Below are 15,968 nucleotides of genomic sequence, written 5' to 3' on the forward strand. Positions count from 1 at the left end.
GATCTGCAGTGTGAGTCCTTCAGAGCACAGGGACTTGTGACCTGAAGAAATCATCCATCCTCTGCTTCCTGCACCTCAACAAGAGAGAAAGATGCCTTGAGCTGTCAGAAAACATTGGTGCCTATCAGGGACTGTACAGGGGAGGGACTGTCAGCAAACTTGTGACATTTGGGCATCTGAAATAGGTTCTTGCTAGCTGTTAAGGTGTGATGGAAGCTGTGATGCTGAAGATAGGCCTGTTTGGCCTAAGAAGATTTGCATTAGAAAGCTGCAGGTTTTAAAAGGTTTAAAGGCCTTATAATTACATTGGCTGAGCATGGGCGAAGTACAGCTTATATACATGAAATAGTGAACTCTGCATGTATGTGCCATTCAGCTCCTTGGAGCAAGAGTCTTTGCAACCTCTAGCCTGATCCCAGAGATCTGTGCCTTGCAGAGCATCCCTCCCTAATTGTTTTGAATCCGTTCAAAAAGGACTCGGTGATGGCTGGCTGTAAATGCCTCTTTCTGCTCTTCCTCTCCCTTGTGTGCACCAGTGGTACAGTCTTGGGAAGAGCAGGCTGGCCAGTTAAGAGGGCTGGACAGATAACATCTAGATTAGACACTACCTGCTGGCATGATTTAAAATAATGAACTCTTTAAGGGCATACAGCCCTGTGCTCTGTTGTCCCATTAGCGAGACAAGTTTGTAACATAATTGTTCTCCACAGCAGGCAGGGATGTGAGGCAGGTTAAGTGAAGAAGTAAAGTCATGTCCCCGAGTACTCTTGCAGTTCAAGCCACAAACTTTTCTCTGAATTCACTGCAGAATTTAATCCTTTGTAGTTTTGCTTTCACAGAGCAAGGTGAAATATTTTAAAGAACTGGATCTTACTGACATTGTAGGAGCTTTTTGTATGCTATTGTATGTCTCTGTGATAGTATATACTAACTTGTCATGAAAGGTGAAGGTGATTCTGAGGTGCTAATTATCGTACCAGTATTAAATGCTGTATTACTTTTATATAAATGTTTATACTGCAGCTTCTCTTGATTTGCATGCCTGCACATAATACCTCAGGCTTTGAAGATGGTATTTCAGCCTTTATTTTCATATCTGAAAAGAGAAGAACAGTGATGATAAATACAGGGTAAGTCTGGAAAGTGAAGAGGAAGGGGACTATCTGGGAAGAGACAGCGATGGGGAGACTGTTGTTAGGACTAAGAGGAGATAAAGGAGGTGAATTCAGATTGTAACCATAGCCCTGACCAAGCCAGTGAGCATCACACACCAGGCTACTGACCCTTCGGAGACTCTCACTTTCCAAATTAGGCACATTAACAGTGTGAAGTTGGAGAAATCACTTGGGTGCAGTTTAATAGGAAAATGACATTTTTTACAAAGTAATACAAATGCATCCAACGAAGACATCTTCAGTAACTGTTTCTCACTTGTAACTGATGTGGGACAGTGCTGATGAAATTGCAGGCATGACACTCTCAGAATTCAGAAAATTCTCAGGGCAGGCTTTTCAGTCTGGATGTGTTAGTGTTTGCCTTTGTTCTTTGCTCCACAGGCATGTCCACCATGGGGCTGCTGGGCCATGGGACTTAGCTGCACATGTAGCCGCAAGGGTCCATCCAAACTGGACCAAACGTGCCCCAGCCTTTCTGCTTCATCACCCGTTTTCCAGATTTAAGTGTCTTGGTGGAACAGAAAGGAGGTCGCTATCTGGAAGAGAATAATTGATAATTCTAGTGATTGGCAGTGCCTCAGGTCTGCTTTGCTGCTTTTTTTGACCTCACGGGCAAGTTCTCTGTGTTCTGTATTGCAGTTGTTGGTGTAGGAGAGAGCTGAACCTGTATCCATAGCTGGGTGATATTTGGGCCCATGTGGATATAAGCATTATCAGTAGGCTGCTTTCAACGCTGATGGCATATAAAAACATCCTGACAGAAACACTTGCTCCAGAAAAAAGACCAGTCTCAGGCTTCTACAAATCTGCTGCCTTGGAATTCTGAATTAGGATAGAGCCAGAAACAGGAGAAGAAAATCAGAGTGTTAGCTGGGTGGGGGTAAATGATGTCTTCTCCTTCTCATTCAATTGAGTTTCTGTATCAAAACTTGTTGTTCTTGACTTCCTGTAGGTTGTCTGGTAAAGAGATGGGGATGTGAGTTTGAGTTTGTCTTTCTCAGTTGCTTTTATGCATGGACACCACCGGAAGGCTAATTTGAAGCCAGAACGAAACCTGTACATGCAAGAAAAGAAATGAAATGGTGAATTGATCTTTCAATTGCACAGAGAAAGAGCAAATGCATGACTTGGTTTTATCTCTGAATGTGCATGCAAATAAAACGTTTCTATTGAAATCAAAGAGGTGAGATGAAGAGCTAAATGTATAAAACCATGGAGGAGAAGTGCGATAGTTTGCGATCAGATTTCCTTATATTTTAAGTAAATATATATGATCAATGAAATGGCAGGATGTCTGATGTGCTCAGTAGACGGTGATGACCATGCTGATAGCAGCATTTGTGAGAAGTGTAGAATCAGAAAAATACGTGTGCTTTCCCACTGGAAGCTTTAAAAATCAAGAATAATTTAATGAGGAAGCTGCCCACTTTCTGAGAGGAGAAGGATGTGTTTGGGTGTTTGGCCTTAAGTGCAGATTGGCTGAATGGGCTGCAAAGCTGCCGCCTTTTGTGAATTTATGGGCAGTATGCTGTTGGAAATGCTCCTAAGGACTGAACTTCCTTGCATCACCCTGGAGTTAGGCGTTTTGCCGGTGAAAACGCAGTGAAACTGCACTGGAGGTGCTGGATAAGGTGTGTATAATAAATACCCTTAAAGCTGACTGCTCAGTGCGCACGCAGCTAGGCTGAAGAGAGATGCAGATTAGGGAGAGGTCTGTCAGTAGGATGCGCGGGCAGGATCTGGCACGGAGATCCGCAGGGCAGGCAGAGCAGCTCCCCACACTCGCCGTCCTGCCGCGCCGGCGTCCCGGGAGCAGCCGTCCTTAGCACGGAGCAAGAGGGACATCTCTTGGCACAACGGGGTTGTGCCCTCCCAGCCACTCGCTCGCGGCAGCATGCCGGGATGGGGCTCGGGCAGGCCGCCCGTGGGCTGCTCCTGTTGCCCACAGGGGTGAGCCCAGACCCTGTGTGAGGGGCACAGGGCCGTGCTGGGGGGGCGGTGGTCTGGGAGGAATGGTTGGCCAACCCAGCCCGGCGTTAGGTCAGCAGATGCGTTGCAGGGGTTACAGATTCCTGTCTCCTTCCTTGGAAATAAGGGAGTCTGTGTGTGGAGATGTGTACAAGAGTGGCTGCGCTGATCATATGCCTGCTGTTTGTTCAGAGGCTGAAAATCTTAAGGGTTGAGTTAAAATCTTACGGTGTGGCTCATCTCACATTATTAGCAGAGTATGAATTGTCCGTTCAGCCTATGTACTGCAGTTGAAATTCACAGTTGTTCTCACCTCCAGAGATTTTTGCTTTTTCAGATTGAGATTTTTGTTTTCTCTGCTCACTCACATGCACACTACTCACCTTTGGTTAAGACAGCAGTATATGATGGGGTTGTACATTGTTGAACTCATGGCAAGGAGAAAGACTGCAAGATAAACCTGTTGAATGTATTTCTGCTGGTAGATGTCTTCCTTGAAGCTTCCCAGGATGAAGTATATGTGATAGGGCAGCCAGCAGACAGCAAAAATGATCACAACTACCACCATGGTCTTCACAAACTAGGAAAACAAAACCACTGTGTTATTCCTGGGCTTCTGGGTGGTCATATGAGCCTTCTGGGGGAATGGGAAATGCTGCAGTTGGGTTGGGTCTGTTTTCTACTCCTGAAGTGCTGCATATGGTATGTAGGCCTGAGCTGTTAGGGCAAAAAACCCCAGCACTGATGGTGGAAACTAGGAACAGCCTGAGAGTTAGAGCAAATGGTTCCTGGTGCACCGAGTGGACTTTCTGCAGAGGAACTGCTTGCAGCTACACCAGAGAGCTGTAGTAGGGAAATGAGATAACTGCTGTTGCATTGAAACCTCTCCCACCCTGTCCAGAGTTTTGCCCTGGTTTATCCTGCACTGTGTGGCTTCACTGGACACTGGGCTTCACTCTCTAAGGACTGCTGGGAACTGGCCTGCTGCCTACTGACGTGAGCCTTTCTTCCTTGGATGGTGGCTGGTGCATGGAGATCGCAATTTCTTTTTGTGCTTGCTGGGTGATGCCCTTTACCCCCAACCCAAAATGTTTTGTCAGCCTTTCATGCCCAGTCCCACAACAGTTTGTATCAAATGCAAGCTCCGTTTTGGAACTGGAGCCAGCAGCACTGGTGCGCTGAGGGTAATTATTTTTAAGTTTCACTTCTGACCTTTTTTTTGGCATTAACTTGGTGTTCGTAGCGGGCTCTGTTAAGGTGGTTGCCGGGAACTGCACTGCTCCACAGAGTAATTCCTATAATGCTGTATGCAACAAACATCACCAGTAAAGGCAGTAAATAAATCAACACGATCACTGCAATGTGATACCTGAAAAAGAAAAACAAGCACGTCCTCATAGTACGTCTCTTGAAGGGCTCTTTCAGAAGCTGCCATTTGGACATGTATGCCTGGCTCCCATTAACTTCAACCTCAAAGCATAAAGAAGCAGAAATTTTGCCTACAAACATTGTTACAGGGACTTCTGTAAAGAGCAGAAGCTCATCTCTCTTGCATTGTAACGATTAGTCCTTGGACTGGATTCACTGTTCTTTCAAGATGAAGTAATATGGTTTATTTTTTACCAGAGGGCACTGAACTTTGCTATCCCTCTGCAGTCGAGAAAGAGACACATCTGAGACTTGTGCTGTAAAGATACTAACCTTTAAATGACAGATACTGAAAAGGGATATTCTGAAACCCACACAGTAACTTGACAAATGCAATGGTGTCAACAGCTCAATTTGGCAACAGTGAAAATACCTGGATCAGGGACTGCAAGATGTAGCTGGCTGCTAACAGCGTGCACAAAACCATCAGGTAAGACTCTGCAGAGAGCAAGGAAGGAATATTGCCTGCTTACAGCGTGCATGGCAGTGAATGGCAGTTATTGCTGTATTTGTGTTCCTGGCTGGTTTTGTTTGTGTGTGTGCACACAATTATGTATCACCAACAGGCTACTTATTCGGTTACTGCTCCAGCCAAAAGTGCTGGCACCTCCTTTGGCCGTGTTTTAGCTCAGCCCTTCTTAGCCTTCCACGTTACCCTGCAAGCTTCTGCTGGTTCCTTCACGCTGGGGGTTAATTATTTTAGGCAACCACCATTTACAGGGAGGGAACAACCTGCTCACTCGGTTACAGCAGCTGTCAAATTAACATAAACAGTGTAAAAACTAGGATTAGGCAGGAGGGCTCTGGCACACACTGCTGGCAATGGCCACAAGAGGCTGGGTGCAAATGGTCTTTCTCAGCATGACAACGCCCTGGAGTTGCTCGCTGCATTAGCGAGCGGGGTCCACTGCTTTGCTGTGGAAATGGGTGTTGGGGTGCACGGTGGTGTTTGCTGCTTGGAATGTTTGCAGATATCAAAGTGATGGCTGCATATAGAAAAATATTGTATCTGAGAAACATGGCAAGTCCCTGCCTGTTTTCCACCTTTCCCAACTGTCCTCAGAGCAGTACCTCTTTTGAAGGTCTAATCAGCAAAGCCCTGTTAGATTTCCCGTCCTGTGAGGAGCAGGAGAGGATAGGAGCCTAAGTGGCACATGGCAAAAAGAACTTTTAGTGTTGTAATTTTGCTGCTTTGCCGCAAATTTAACCTGTCACTAGTTAGAAGTAAAATAATCCTCTTGTGGTTAAGGTTCTTTGTTTTGGTTAAAGTTCTACAGATTCAGTCCCTTTGCATCCAGTATTTCTCAGGCACTGGCAGTCACAGCAGTACATTGTTTGGGTCTTTTCTTACCTGTTTCTATCATACTTATACACATTTTTCCTGCAGAAAAGGATTTTCCTTTGTTCTGAAGTCTAGAAATCTTGAAGGCTGCTTTTACTCAACTATGAAGGATTTTGGAACCCACAGTCAACAGAGGAACCCAGTTCTCCACTTCTGGTTTTTTTCTTTGGGTTTCTTAGTATTTCTTTCCCTCTGTATTTGGACTAGCACATGAATGGCATATGGCTTTTTTTTCTCAGTGGTCTGTATTGCAGGCATCTGTCCCAACAGCTCCATCACTCAAGATGGTTTCTGGGGAGCACTGCTTCCAACTTCCTCTTTAGGAGAACTACTGCAACCTGCAAATCTGAGGCTGTTCAGGGAGAGTAAGCTGGTGAACGAAGTCATGTTCTGCGGTCAGGAACTGCTGCTCCTAAGCTGGGGATCCCAGAAAGAACCTGCCCCATTATTTGCATTCAGGACCAGCCTTTCCAGTTTGCAGAGGTTTTGTCACTATACTGGGAAATTATTGTTTCAAACCATGGATACGGGAGAAATAAACCCCACACTAAATTTCATCTAAATGGAACAGTCATCAGTGACTTACATAATCAGCTATTACTCCTCCTTCTTAATCAACAGGAGCTCACACACTGTGTTCCCCAGCATGTGCCACAGGCTACCAGCCAAGGACCCCTGAGAGGAGCATCACCCGACATGATGTGAGCCTGATTTTATTCTTCTGTGACTCTGGCCACTGAGGACAACTGGGCACCAGTGGCTGAATTTGCTGCAAGTTGCCCAAACTTACACAGAGCTCGTGAAACTTGGCACATATTAGTGTGAAAAACAGTTGATTCGGTAATCACTACCCATAGGAGGCATCCAGCTTGTCTGCCAGAAATGAAGACTGAGAAGGGAAAAATGTCCCTGGTACATGCAGCTGGGCAAAAGCAGTTCACAGCGAAGAACAGACACGGGGAGTTTAGCACTTTGTTTTGGTTTGACAAATTGTTTCCATTTTGTTAATGGATTTGTTCCTTTTCTGCAGTTCTTCCATTACTTCTTAGTATAAATATGTTTTGCTTGATAAATTTCTCGAACTACTCTGTGTATCATGTGCTTTGAATAATGATTAATCACAGCACATCCCCTAAATGCAACGCATGGCTTGTTTCATGTGTCTGAACAATCATGTTTTAAAGCAGGAGGAAATTGCTGTGAGGGTCAGGAGCTTTTGGGAGCACAGATGTGTGCCCAGATATCTCGAGCTATAAAACCTTAGGATGTTTGGAACACGCTCCTCTTTCCCACCCCACCCTTAGCCCAAAGAGCAGCCTGATTTTTAAGCTAAATGCATAGCTTTTCAGCATGAAAGATACCCAGTTTCTTCTTGCCTGATGGAGGGAGAAAATCCAAAATCCCAGGAACCAGGCTGTGCTGGTTTCTCTTAACTCCACTGGGCCCTGTATCTGGGATTTCTAGATCTTATAACCAGTTTTCAGAGCAGGGGAGGATAGATCACCCTTCCCTACCCTGAGCTGTGATCACCTGGCAGCTTTTTCCACAGCTGGCTTAAACTGAGCTTAGATTGCCTGCCTCACACCCATATTGCCCTTCTGTGTGGTTCCACCCTGCCCTCTCTCCCTGTAGCCAACAGTTTGGAGATGAAATGGATTTCCTACTTAACGTTCGCATGAATTAGGAGTTTTCTTATTTCTCTTACGTGAGCTGGTGCTTTGAGCCGACGTCATCAGGCCAGACAACGATGCATTTTGTCGTTCCATTGTCCATCATGATCTCAGCGTAGAAGCACTGTGGGAAGGCAAGCCCAAATGCCACCAGCCAGATTATCCCTATGATGACTCTGGTGCTTCCTGCAGAGAGCCTGGGCTTGAAGGGATGAATTATTGCCACATACCTGCAAGAAACATAGGTGATGCTTTTACAGCTGTATTGGTAATCTACACAACAAATACAAGCAAGTGTAAAAACTCACCGGAATGGTATAGTGGGCTTTATTTATAGAGAGATTTTGATAGGTTCCATGCTATAAATAATTTGAAGGGCCTAAATATCTTCTGAAGAAAAGAACTGGAAGTCTTGGGGAATGGTTTAAGGTATGAGGAGGAAGCAGCCATCTATGCCTTCTGGATATGGTCTTCGTAAGTACTCCCCTTTCTTGGAGTTTTTAAATTATTTTTTTAATTAATTTTTCGAATATTGTATGTGTTTTGCCTGGAATTTCATGCTGTGAACTGTTAATGTTGGTTTAGAGATACGTGGTGTTTAAAACTGTGCCATGTCTCCCTCCTCTACCAAAGAAAAAGCCCCAAACGCTCTTTTTCCCCCAAATTACATCAACCTCCTGTGATGCTCCATGTTATCACACCAGCAGACTGGGGTCTTGAGTGTCCTTTACCCTGAATTATTCCCCACTGATTCTTAGCCGTGGAAAACTCTCGTGCCATCCACCTCTGCTTGTAAATGCTCAAGTGCTTGTGCTTGCAGTGGAAAAGAAAGGCTGACCCTTTTATCCCACACCTGCTCAGAGCCCTCATGGCACATCTGACTATTGGATTACATGCAAGCCTGGGGCGCTCTCTGGTTTTAAGTTCCCTGTGTAGAACTGCATGGTATCATAATGACTACATAATCAATTATGCATTTCTTGTCATGCTTTCTGTACTCTTTGACATGGTTGTTACAAAGACAAAACAAAGTGGAAAATGCCGATTGCCTCCTTGTTTTCATAGCAAAAATCTGACAAACTCTGTGCTGTCTCTTGGCCAGGTCATTGGGAGGGAGCTCTGCCTGGCTGCTGAAGCAGGATAGAGGGCGGCTGCATGGACAGGCGGCACAGTAAGTAAGCCCGAGCTGCCTGGCAGCAGAGCCTTTTTTAGCTGTAAAATTTTCATGTTGCCTTGCTTTTCTTTAGCTCATCGTAGGCAGTATTATACAGTGCTCAAATCTGGTCAGGGAGGAATCTAGTGGTGAATATTCTTCCGAATTGATCTGTGACTCTCAGTGAAACACAAATCCTGGGTATAAATGATGCCACCCGCTGTGCTGCTGAAGCAGCCTGAGTTGCAGGTACCACAGGTGTTACCTGGGCTGCTGGGCAGAGGCTTTCCTATTCAGCCAGAAGTGCATCCCAAGGCGAGTGGTGCTTTTAGGCAAGCTCCTGCCTATTGGAGTTGGATTTACTGAACCTGCTGAGGTCTTCTGGCCACTCTTGTTGTGTGGCAGGGCTGCCTTTGCCCCCTACTGCTCATGCTCCCTTTGCCCTCTCTCCGAGCCCTGCTCCCAGGAAGGCCAATAGTATCCTGGGATGCATTAGCAAGAGTGTGGCTAGCAGATCGAGCGAGGTGATCGTCTCACTCTGCTCTGCCCTGGTGAGGCCACACCTGGAGTACTGTGTCCAGTTCTGGGCTCCTCAGTACAAGAAAGGCAAGGAGCTACTGGAGAGGGTACAGCAGAGGGCTACAGAGATAAACAGGGGTCTGGAGCATCCTTCTTATGAGGAAAGGCTGAGAGAGCTGGGTCTGTTTAGCCCGGAGAATAAACGACTGAGAGGAGATCATATCAGTGCATACAAATATGCTCAGTGGTGGGTGTCAGATCCTGGTCGGACTCTTTTCAGTGGTGTCCAGTGACAGGGTAAGGGGCAATGGGCACAAACTGAGACACAGGAAGTGCCATCTGAATATGAGGGAAAGCTTGTTTACACTGAGGGTAGCAGAGCAGTGGAACAGGCTGCACAGAGAGGTTGTGGAGTCTCCTTCTCTGGAGAGATTCAAAACCCACCTGGTTGCGATCCTGTGCAACCTTCTCTAGGTGAGCCTGCTTTAGCAGGGGGGTTGGGTCATCTCCAGAAGTCCTTTCTGAACCCAGCCATTCTGTGTTCTGTAAACCCAACAGTGAGCAATATAGCTAGGGCCTTTCCCACAGCAGACAAGGATGACTTATAGAGCTGTCACTTCTTAGCCTCCCTCCTTACAAGAAACCGCTTCAAAAGACATTGTTTTAGCAAAGTTAAACAACGGAGCCCAAGTGGACGCAAGTTCTCATAACAATAAATGGAAGCTGCGAGTTTCCAGGAGACAGTGTCAGGATCTATTTTAAGGCTAAGCAAAGAATAGCTAAATATGGTTTGCAGCGAGATGCCAAGTTTTCTTTCTGATCTGTGCCATGTGACTAAAGAGATTTTGGCTGTAAAGGTACTTTCGCCAAAAGTCCACAAGGAATGAGAGTAGGGAGACATGAGGACAGGCTGAAATGGATTTTGGTTTGTTTTTTAAATAATATTTTTTGGCAGACCACATGTATAAAATAGCAGTTACCGACAACTCATTATTAAAAGGAACAGCAAAAGAGTACTTGAGTCTGAAACTGAGCTGTCATTACTTCTAAATAGGGATTTGCTTTCATCTGGACAACTGCAGGCTGATAAACACATCACTCATCCCTGTTCTTATTAGCAACCCTTCCGGTAACGACAGAAGCCACTACTGTGTGCTGTGCCATATCCCCAGCTCCAGTGTGGGTCGCAGCAGGCGTCATAGGCACACAGGGCAAAGCCACCTTTCTCCTGCTAGTTTGTTTCTCTGGTTTGGTTTGTCTATCGATTGCTGCCTGCAGCTGGGCGTGCCGGGGTGAGCCCAGCTGTGAGCAGGACAGAAGTTAGGAACGTGACCCCGGTGACTCAGGGAGCAACGCCTTTTGCATAGCTCCAGAGGGATGCTGGCTCTGCTCCTGAGGGAGCCCGGAGGGCCTTTTGTGGGTTCACGTCCTTGATAAGGAATGGGGGAAACCTGAAGAAAACTGCAAAGTCAACAGGAGGGCTTGATAAAGGACTGACAAGTTTTCTAGATTCAGTATTGGGCAGCCCCAGGGAAGACCTTTGCCGTCAGGTTAAGCAGGGACATAGGATGGAAAAGATACAGATGTTTCCAGCACCAGGCAGAGAGTGGAAGTAATGGACGGATGACAGGAAGGATAAGGGGAAGGAGGGCAGAGAGCCTAGAAGGGAGCTTAACCTCCTCAACTTCTTTCACATGCCATTGCCGTTAAAAGAGGAAATTCCCATGGACTTTTGGCCTCTTTCTAGTAAAAAAGAAAAACAGCATCGGGCTCCTTAACAATGAGCTGTAAACACATTTAGACTCCACAAATTAAAGTTTGAGTAAAACAGACTTGGCAGATGTAAAAGAGCATGATGAAAATGCCAAATTACTTCAGAAGTCAAACAATATCATTGTAATTACTTTCCTCCCTCTTGGAATAAGTCATTCTTGTGAACTCTTGGAGCAGACCGACATTTCGGATCCAATTCCCGTTATTTCTGGTGGTTTGCTGGACTCACAAGCAGAATGTTGGACACTGATACATTCAGCACTCTAATATATTCCCATCACTCCAGCTCTTCCAAATGATGGGTCCTTCTCGTGGTTTAAAAATAAATAAATAAAATGCTTTGCAGGATGACCGGCAAACAATTTGTGATCAATGATGTGGTTACAACAAAATACCATCCACTTCCACTTGTTACGCATTTGGGTGTGATTCAGAGCAGGGATAAACCAGAAGAGCCTTCCTTTCACACCATAACTAGGATCTAACCCCACAGTCTGTTTGCTTGGCCCCCTCCCACTTTGCTGATAAGGCACCTGATACAGTAGCACAATTGCACAGAGTATTGCAAGATTTTTTTATAGCTTACAGTGGATTTTTTGGACCTTATCTTCTCCATTCGCCTCTTACCTCTCTGCAGCCACGGCTGTCATGGAATAAATGCTCACAAACATTGCAGTGATGGGAAACCAGTTCTGAAACCTGCAGAATTCCTCACCAAAATACCAGACATTGTGACTGGCGTAAATAAAGTTGAAGATGGTATTGAAAGTGGACATCAGCAAATCCGAAAGAGCCAAATTAACGATAAAGTAATTGGTAGCAGTCCTCATTCTCCTGTGTGCAAGAATAATCCAGATGATGGTGATGTTGCCAACGATGGATGTGATAACAATGAAGGAATAGGTGATAGCCCACAAAGCAATTCGCCAGCCCGGCTGGGTAAACTGGGTTACTGCCGTCCAATTGCTGCTGTCCTCAAGGGACTCAGCTTGTGACATGTTGCTAGCATTTAAAATCGAAAATGTGCTCATGGTTTTTTTTCTTCAGCTAAGCATAAAATGAAATCTTCTGGCATCTGCTCATTTTCTTGCAGTAGATGCTCGTGTTATGAATCCCCATGCATATGACCTAAGTGCCTTTAAAAAGACATTGGGATGAGATGTCTCATGTCCTCTCGTCCTGTTTTCCAAATGATGCAATGTAGTTTCAGGAGATGCGTGGTACCGAGGGATTCTTCCTTGCCTGGCATTTTAACCTATGCTTGAAGAGAGAACAACTCCCTTCCTTTAGATTATTTGTAGGGCCAAGAAAACATAAAAGGAAATATCAAGCCAGAAAAAACTTCAATCCAAGTGGAAATCCTTCTTTTTGAGGGCAGTGGTTTTCCAAGGCACCAGGTATTTGATCCTCTTCAGCGGGACTGAGGAGATTTGGTATTCTTTGCCGATGTAACTCCTAAGGGTGAGGCAGGAGCTGTGCTGGGATAAATTCTCTGCAGGGTTTAAGGGGACTTTTGAAAGGAGGTGGAGTCTCTTGCAGGCAAAACTAAACAACCAATTTGACATCAAATGAAACATGGCAAAATGGTACTTAAAACTTCCCTCTCCTCCCCTCCAGCTTGTTTGGAAATAACCTCTGAAATGGACGTGCTGCTCCACCAGGATTTTACAGACTTAAATGCAAGGGTAGTTACTTTGCCAGGTTTATCAGTCCTGCAATCCTTGCATTTCCAGGACCCTGGCATCCTGCAAGCTGTCTGCACACCTAAGAATGAAACAAAATATATTCAGCACAATTTTAGCAAGATGGTCTCACTGTCTGCAATGAGTTGGAGGCTTATTCACATTTTTAATAGATTTTGCTTAATGATGACTGCCCTATATAATAGGACTCGACCAGCCATATATAGTAGATTTGGTGTGATTTAATTTATTTAAATTGCAGCAACATGTCCTGTTAGTGCTTGAAGGCTCACTGGTGAATAATGCTAAGATAGTGGCATTTGTGAGCTGGGACTTCTGGTAAGGTTTCAGTGGGAATTTGGCACCCAGGATTTCACCAAAAGCCCCAGAAATCCTTCTCCAGCTGCTGTCCAGCACAGAAACATCCAGAGAAGCCTCAGCTCCCAGCCTCCATGCCCTGTGTTGCTGAGGGGCTTAATAAGGGGCATTGCCCTTCGGACTGCTCCATCCCCTTTCCAGGACTGTGCTGTAGAAACTTACTGACCTCATGCATGCAAGAAGGAGTATCTGATCCTCATGGGAAAGTGGAACCCCTGGCTCCCTTCTCTGCTCAGAGCACAGTGCTCTTGCTTGCTGTCAGCTTTGCAGTAAAGAACATAAATATAAGCAACACGTCAAGGCTGAGATTTCAAAGAGTACTTGGCACCGGCTTGTGCCTGCTCTGCTGGAAGCTGAAAACGTTTCAGATATTAAAACCTGTTTTCAGGATTCAGAAAGTAACATAAATGAAAAGCTCCCTCTGTGTGCACGGCCCTCGGGTGGCAGTAGTTTTCCAGCTCTGGTAGCTGCTGGCACTGCAGCTGTGCCAGGCTCCCCTGCAGCACGGCAGTATTCATCAGTTCAGGATCTTTTCCACCAGCTCAGCCTGGACTCTTTCCTTGCTTCATTAATTTCTGGAGGCAGTCTTCAGTTAACCCATCACCTAACCCATCCACAACTCTTTAAAGCAGGTCTTCTCTGATACTGTATTATCTCACCTTTGGTTTTTGAAATTAATACCTGTAGTACTACATGTAGTATCTCCTTCTCATCATGATGGACTTCCTTGCAGGTAATCCCAACCCACTTCCCTACCCAGAAACTGCAAAAATACTCTTGTGCATGTCTTCTCATATGCACTGCAAAGCAGTTTCAGGCTCTTTTTGAGTCTTCCACTGACACCTCATTAAACAGCTTATGAACCTTCCATTTTCTGTATACAGTCCAGGAGAGACGCTCATGATTTGCAATACAAATTCAACATCTAATAGTGTTCTTCAGATTATTTTTTTTTTCATCTCTCTCAAATCTCTTCAAATTCCAAGGAGAATATGAGCAAAACCATCTAGCTGTTTAGCTGAGAATGCAGTTAAAGTGCTTTATCAGTCTGCTATAGAAAGTGAGACATTAGCAAGTGCTTAGAAAAAGAGCTGTACTTTTTGATGTTTCAGTGGTGAAACATAACCTCTCTCAGCTGGCTTTGAAGACGATCAGGGTGCCCCTGTTTCCTAGGAACCTTCAACCCAGCCGTCTGCCCTGGTCAATGATCTGTTACTCGGGTAGTAGTCGGAGAGCAGCCACCCTTTGGTCAACATTTCCTCATATAAGTCAGCAGAGACTTGTTTTTGTTTATACACACCCACACCTTTTAGTCATTTGCTGGTTGTGCACTGGCAAGGTTATCATCCTGGAGCCAGGCCAGCAATGTAGCGTGTGCTGTTGGCCTTTTCACCTGCAAAGTGCAGCAATTTTTCACAAAAGCAGGCTACAGATACCTCAGAAAAGCCGCACTTGCCTGGGACTAGGGTAAAACCCGCCTCTCCAATGATTTTGGAGTTATACGAGGGAAAGGGACTATCTGAGAGCAGTGGTTGCGTTTGGCTGGTTTCACTGCTTTTATTATCGGCAGGATTGTTTGAGGCCATGCTGAGTCACTGGTCCCAGTACCGGGCACAGGGCGAGAGATGCAAACAAAAGATGCAGGTCTGGAGGGTGAATAAGGTGCATTTCGTGTTTTGGAAAAGCAATACAAGGTAACTCAGGCAGTAGAGGCTTTAACAGTATTGCATGCCGGGCTCTGCTTTGGGAGGAAGCATCTTTGTCTAGGGAACAGATCTGAGAAAGGGATGTGAGGACCATCAGCATTCACCTTGGGTGGGGCAATGCACAGCCAGACTGCAGCTTGATCAGCCAGGCTTGGGATGGAAGAAAGCAGCAAAAATGCTGCTGGTTGCTCTAAAAAGCATAGGGTCATCCTGATGCTCTTTGGTGCAGGGCTAGCTGCAGGTTCACTTTTCTTTTCTGCAGATCTCCTAAAGACCTGGGCCAAATGCTCTGCAGACTCTGCTTTTGTTCATGGCATCTACCAAGCCTTGTACACACTTGCAACAACCAAGCAATGGAATTCCAAGCCATGGAATTTGAGCCATCGGATGGTCTTGGGATCATGTAATACATGACCTGTCTCGACGCCGGTAGAGATGCCATACTCTTGGTTGGAAAACTGCAGCTCTGTGCTGCTTGGAGCTGAGGTGGAGAGGATCATCAGCACTGCATGCAATTCATAACATCTTACTTTAAACCACTATTTGCTGCTAAACTATACTAATCGTGTCCAGAAATCTTGCCATTTCACTGTCTAGACAAAATCTGGAATTCAAGCACAGGAATGTTCAATTACATTCATATGAGTTTGTAACAGGAACCCGGTTTTATGTATTGCCTCAGTTCAGAGTGACAATATCAGGCAAATGGACACTCCTTTTAATCGGCTTCTGCATCCAGCTGGTTGTACCCTGAAATTTTCTTTGCAGAAATCACAGCACGAATGACAAGGTGAAACATTAGGAAAATCAAACCAAAACTATTAACTTAGTTAAACACATAAACAAGGAAAATGCGTAAACGACAGGAACACGTTTGGATGTGAACAATGCCCAAGAGACATAAAGAATGTGCAGTGGACACTAATTCCCTGCACTTAAGTGATGTGATTTCCAGCCTGCATGCTACTGGTGGATATTTGCCAATCTGTCTGAAAATTGAAGTTGTTGATATTTTAGAAGATGAATGCCCTAGGACATTGTATTATGCGTTATTGCCAGAAACCTGAGAGGTGAGGAGCTGTTCTGTCGCTGGCAGGGCCCTGGGCTGGATCCTTTTTATTGCCAGAAGCAGAGTTTAGCACATGCAAAAGCAATGGCACTTTTTGTAACAGAA

At 45.3% G+C, this 15,968-nt stretch overlaps 1 protein-coding gene and 1 long non-coding RNA gene across 2 annotated transcripts; one reads left to right on the forward strand and one right to left on the reverse strand.

Annotated features, from left to right (window-relative positions):
- Positions 1-1,068: 1,068 nt before the first annotated feature.
- On the reverse strand, positions 1,069-12,521 carry TACR2 (tachykinin receptor 2). The gene is made up of 5 exons (XM_065671001.1): positions 11,656-12,521; positions 7,619-7,813; positions 4,356-4,512; positions 3,527-3,723; positions 1,069-2,229 (listed from the first exon to the last, which is right to left on the reverse strand). The coding sequence occupies exons 1-5, from the start codon at positions 12,057-12,059 to the stop codon at positions 2,034-2,036; spliced, it is 1,149 nt and encodes a 382-aa protein (XP_065527073.1). The 5' UTR covers positions 12,060-12,521; the 3' UTR covers positions 1,069-2,033.
- LOC136010189 (uncharacterized) lies at positions 4,724-6,986 on the forward strand. The gene is made up of 2 exons (XR_010610783.1): positions 4,724-5,001; positions 6,535-6,986. It is a non-coding gene; the product is annotated as an uncharacterized LOC136010189 (long non-coding RNA).
- Positions 12,522-15,968: the final 3,447 nt, after the last annotated feature.

Source organism: Lathamus discolor, chromosome 3, assembly GCF_037157495.1.
Source record: "Lathamus discolor isolate bLatDis1 chromosome 3, bLatDis1.hap1, whole genome shotgun sequence".
Classification (NCBI taxonomy): Eukaryota; Metazoa; Chordata; class Aves; order Psittaciformes; family Psittacidae; genus Lathamus; species Lathamus discolor.

Excerpts from the sequence above, each read along its gene's own strand:
- TACR2 (XM_065671001.1), bottom strand. The coding sequence starts at position 12,059 with ATGAGCACATTTTCGATTTTAAATGCTAGCAACATGTCACAAGCTGAG. Across the intron at positions 3,724-4,355 it reads AAGTTAATGCCAAAAAAAAG|TTTGTGAAGACCATGGTGGT; the intron begins GTCAGAAGTGAA and ends TTGTTTTCCTAG. Across the intron at positions 2,230-3,526 it reads TACTGCTGTCTTAACCAAAG|GTTTCGTTCTGGCTTCAAAT; the intron begins GTGAGTAGTGTG and ends TTGCATGTACAG.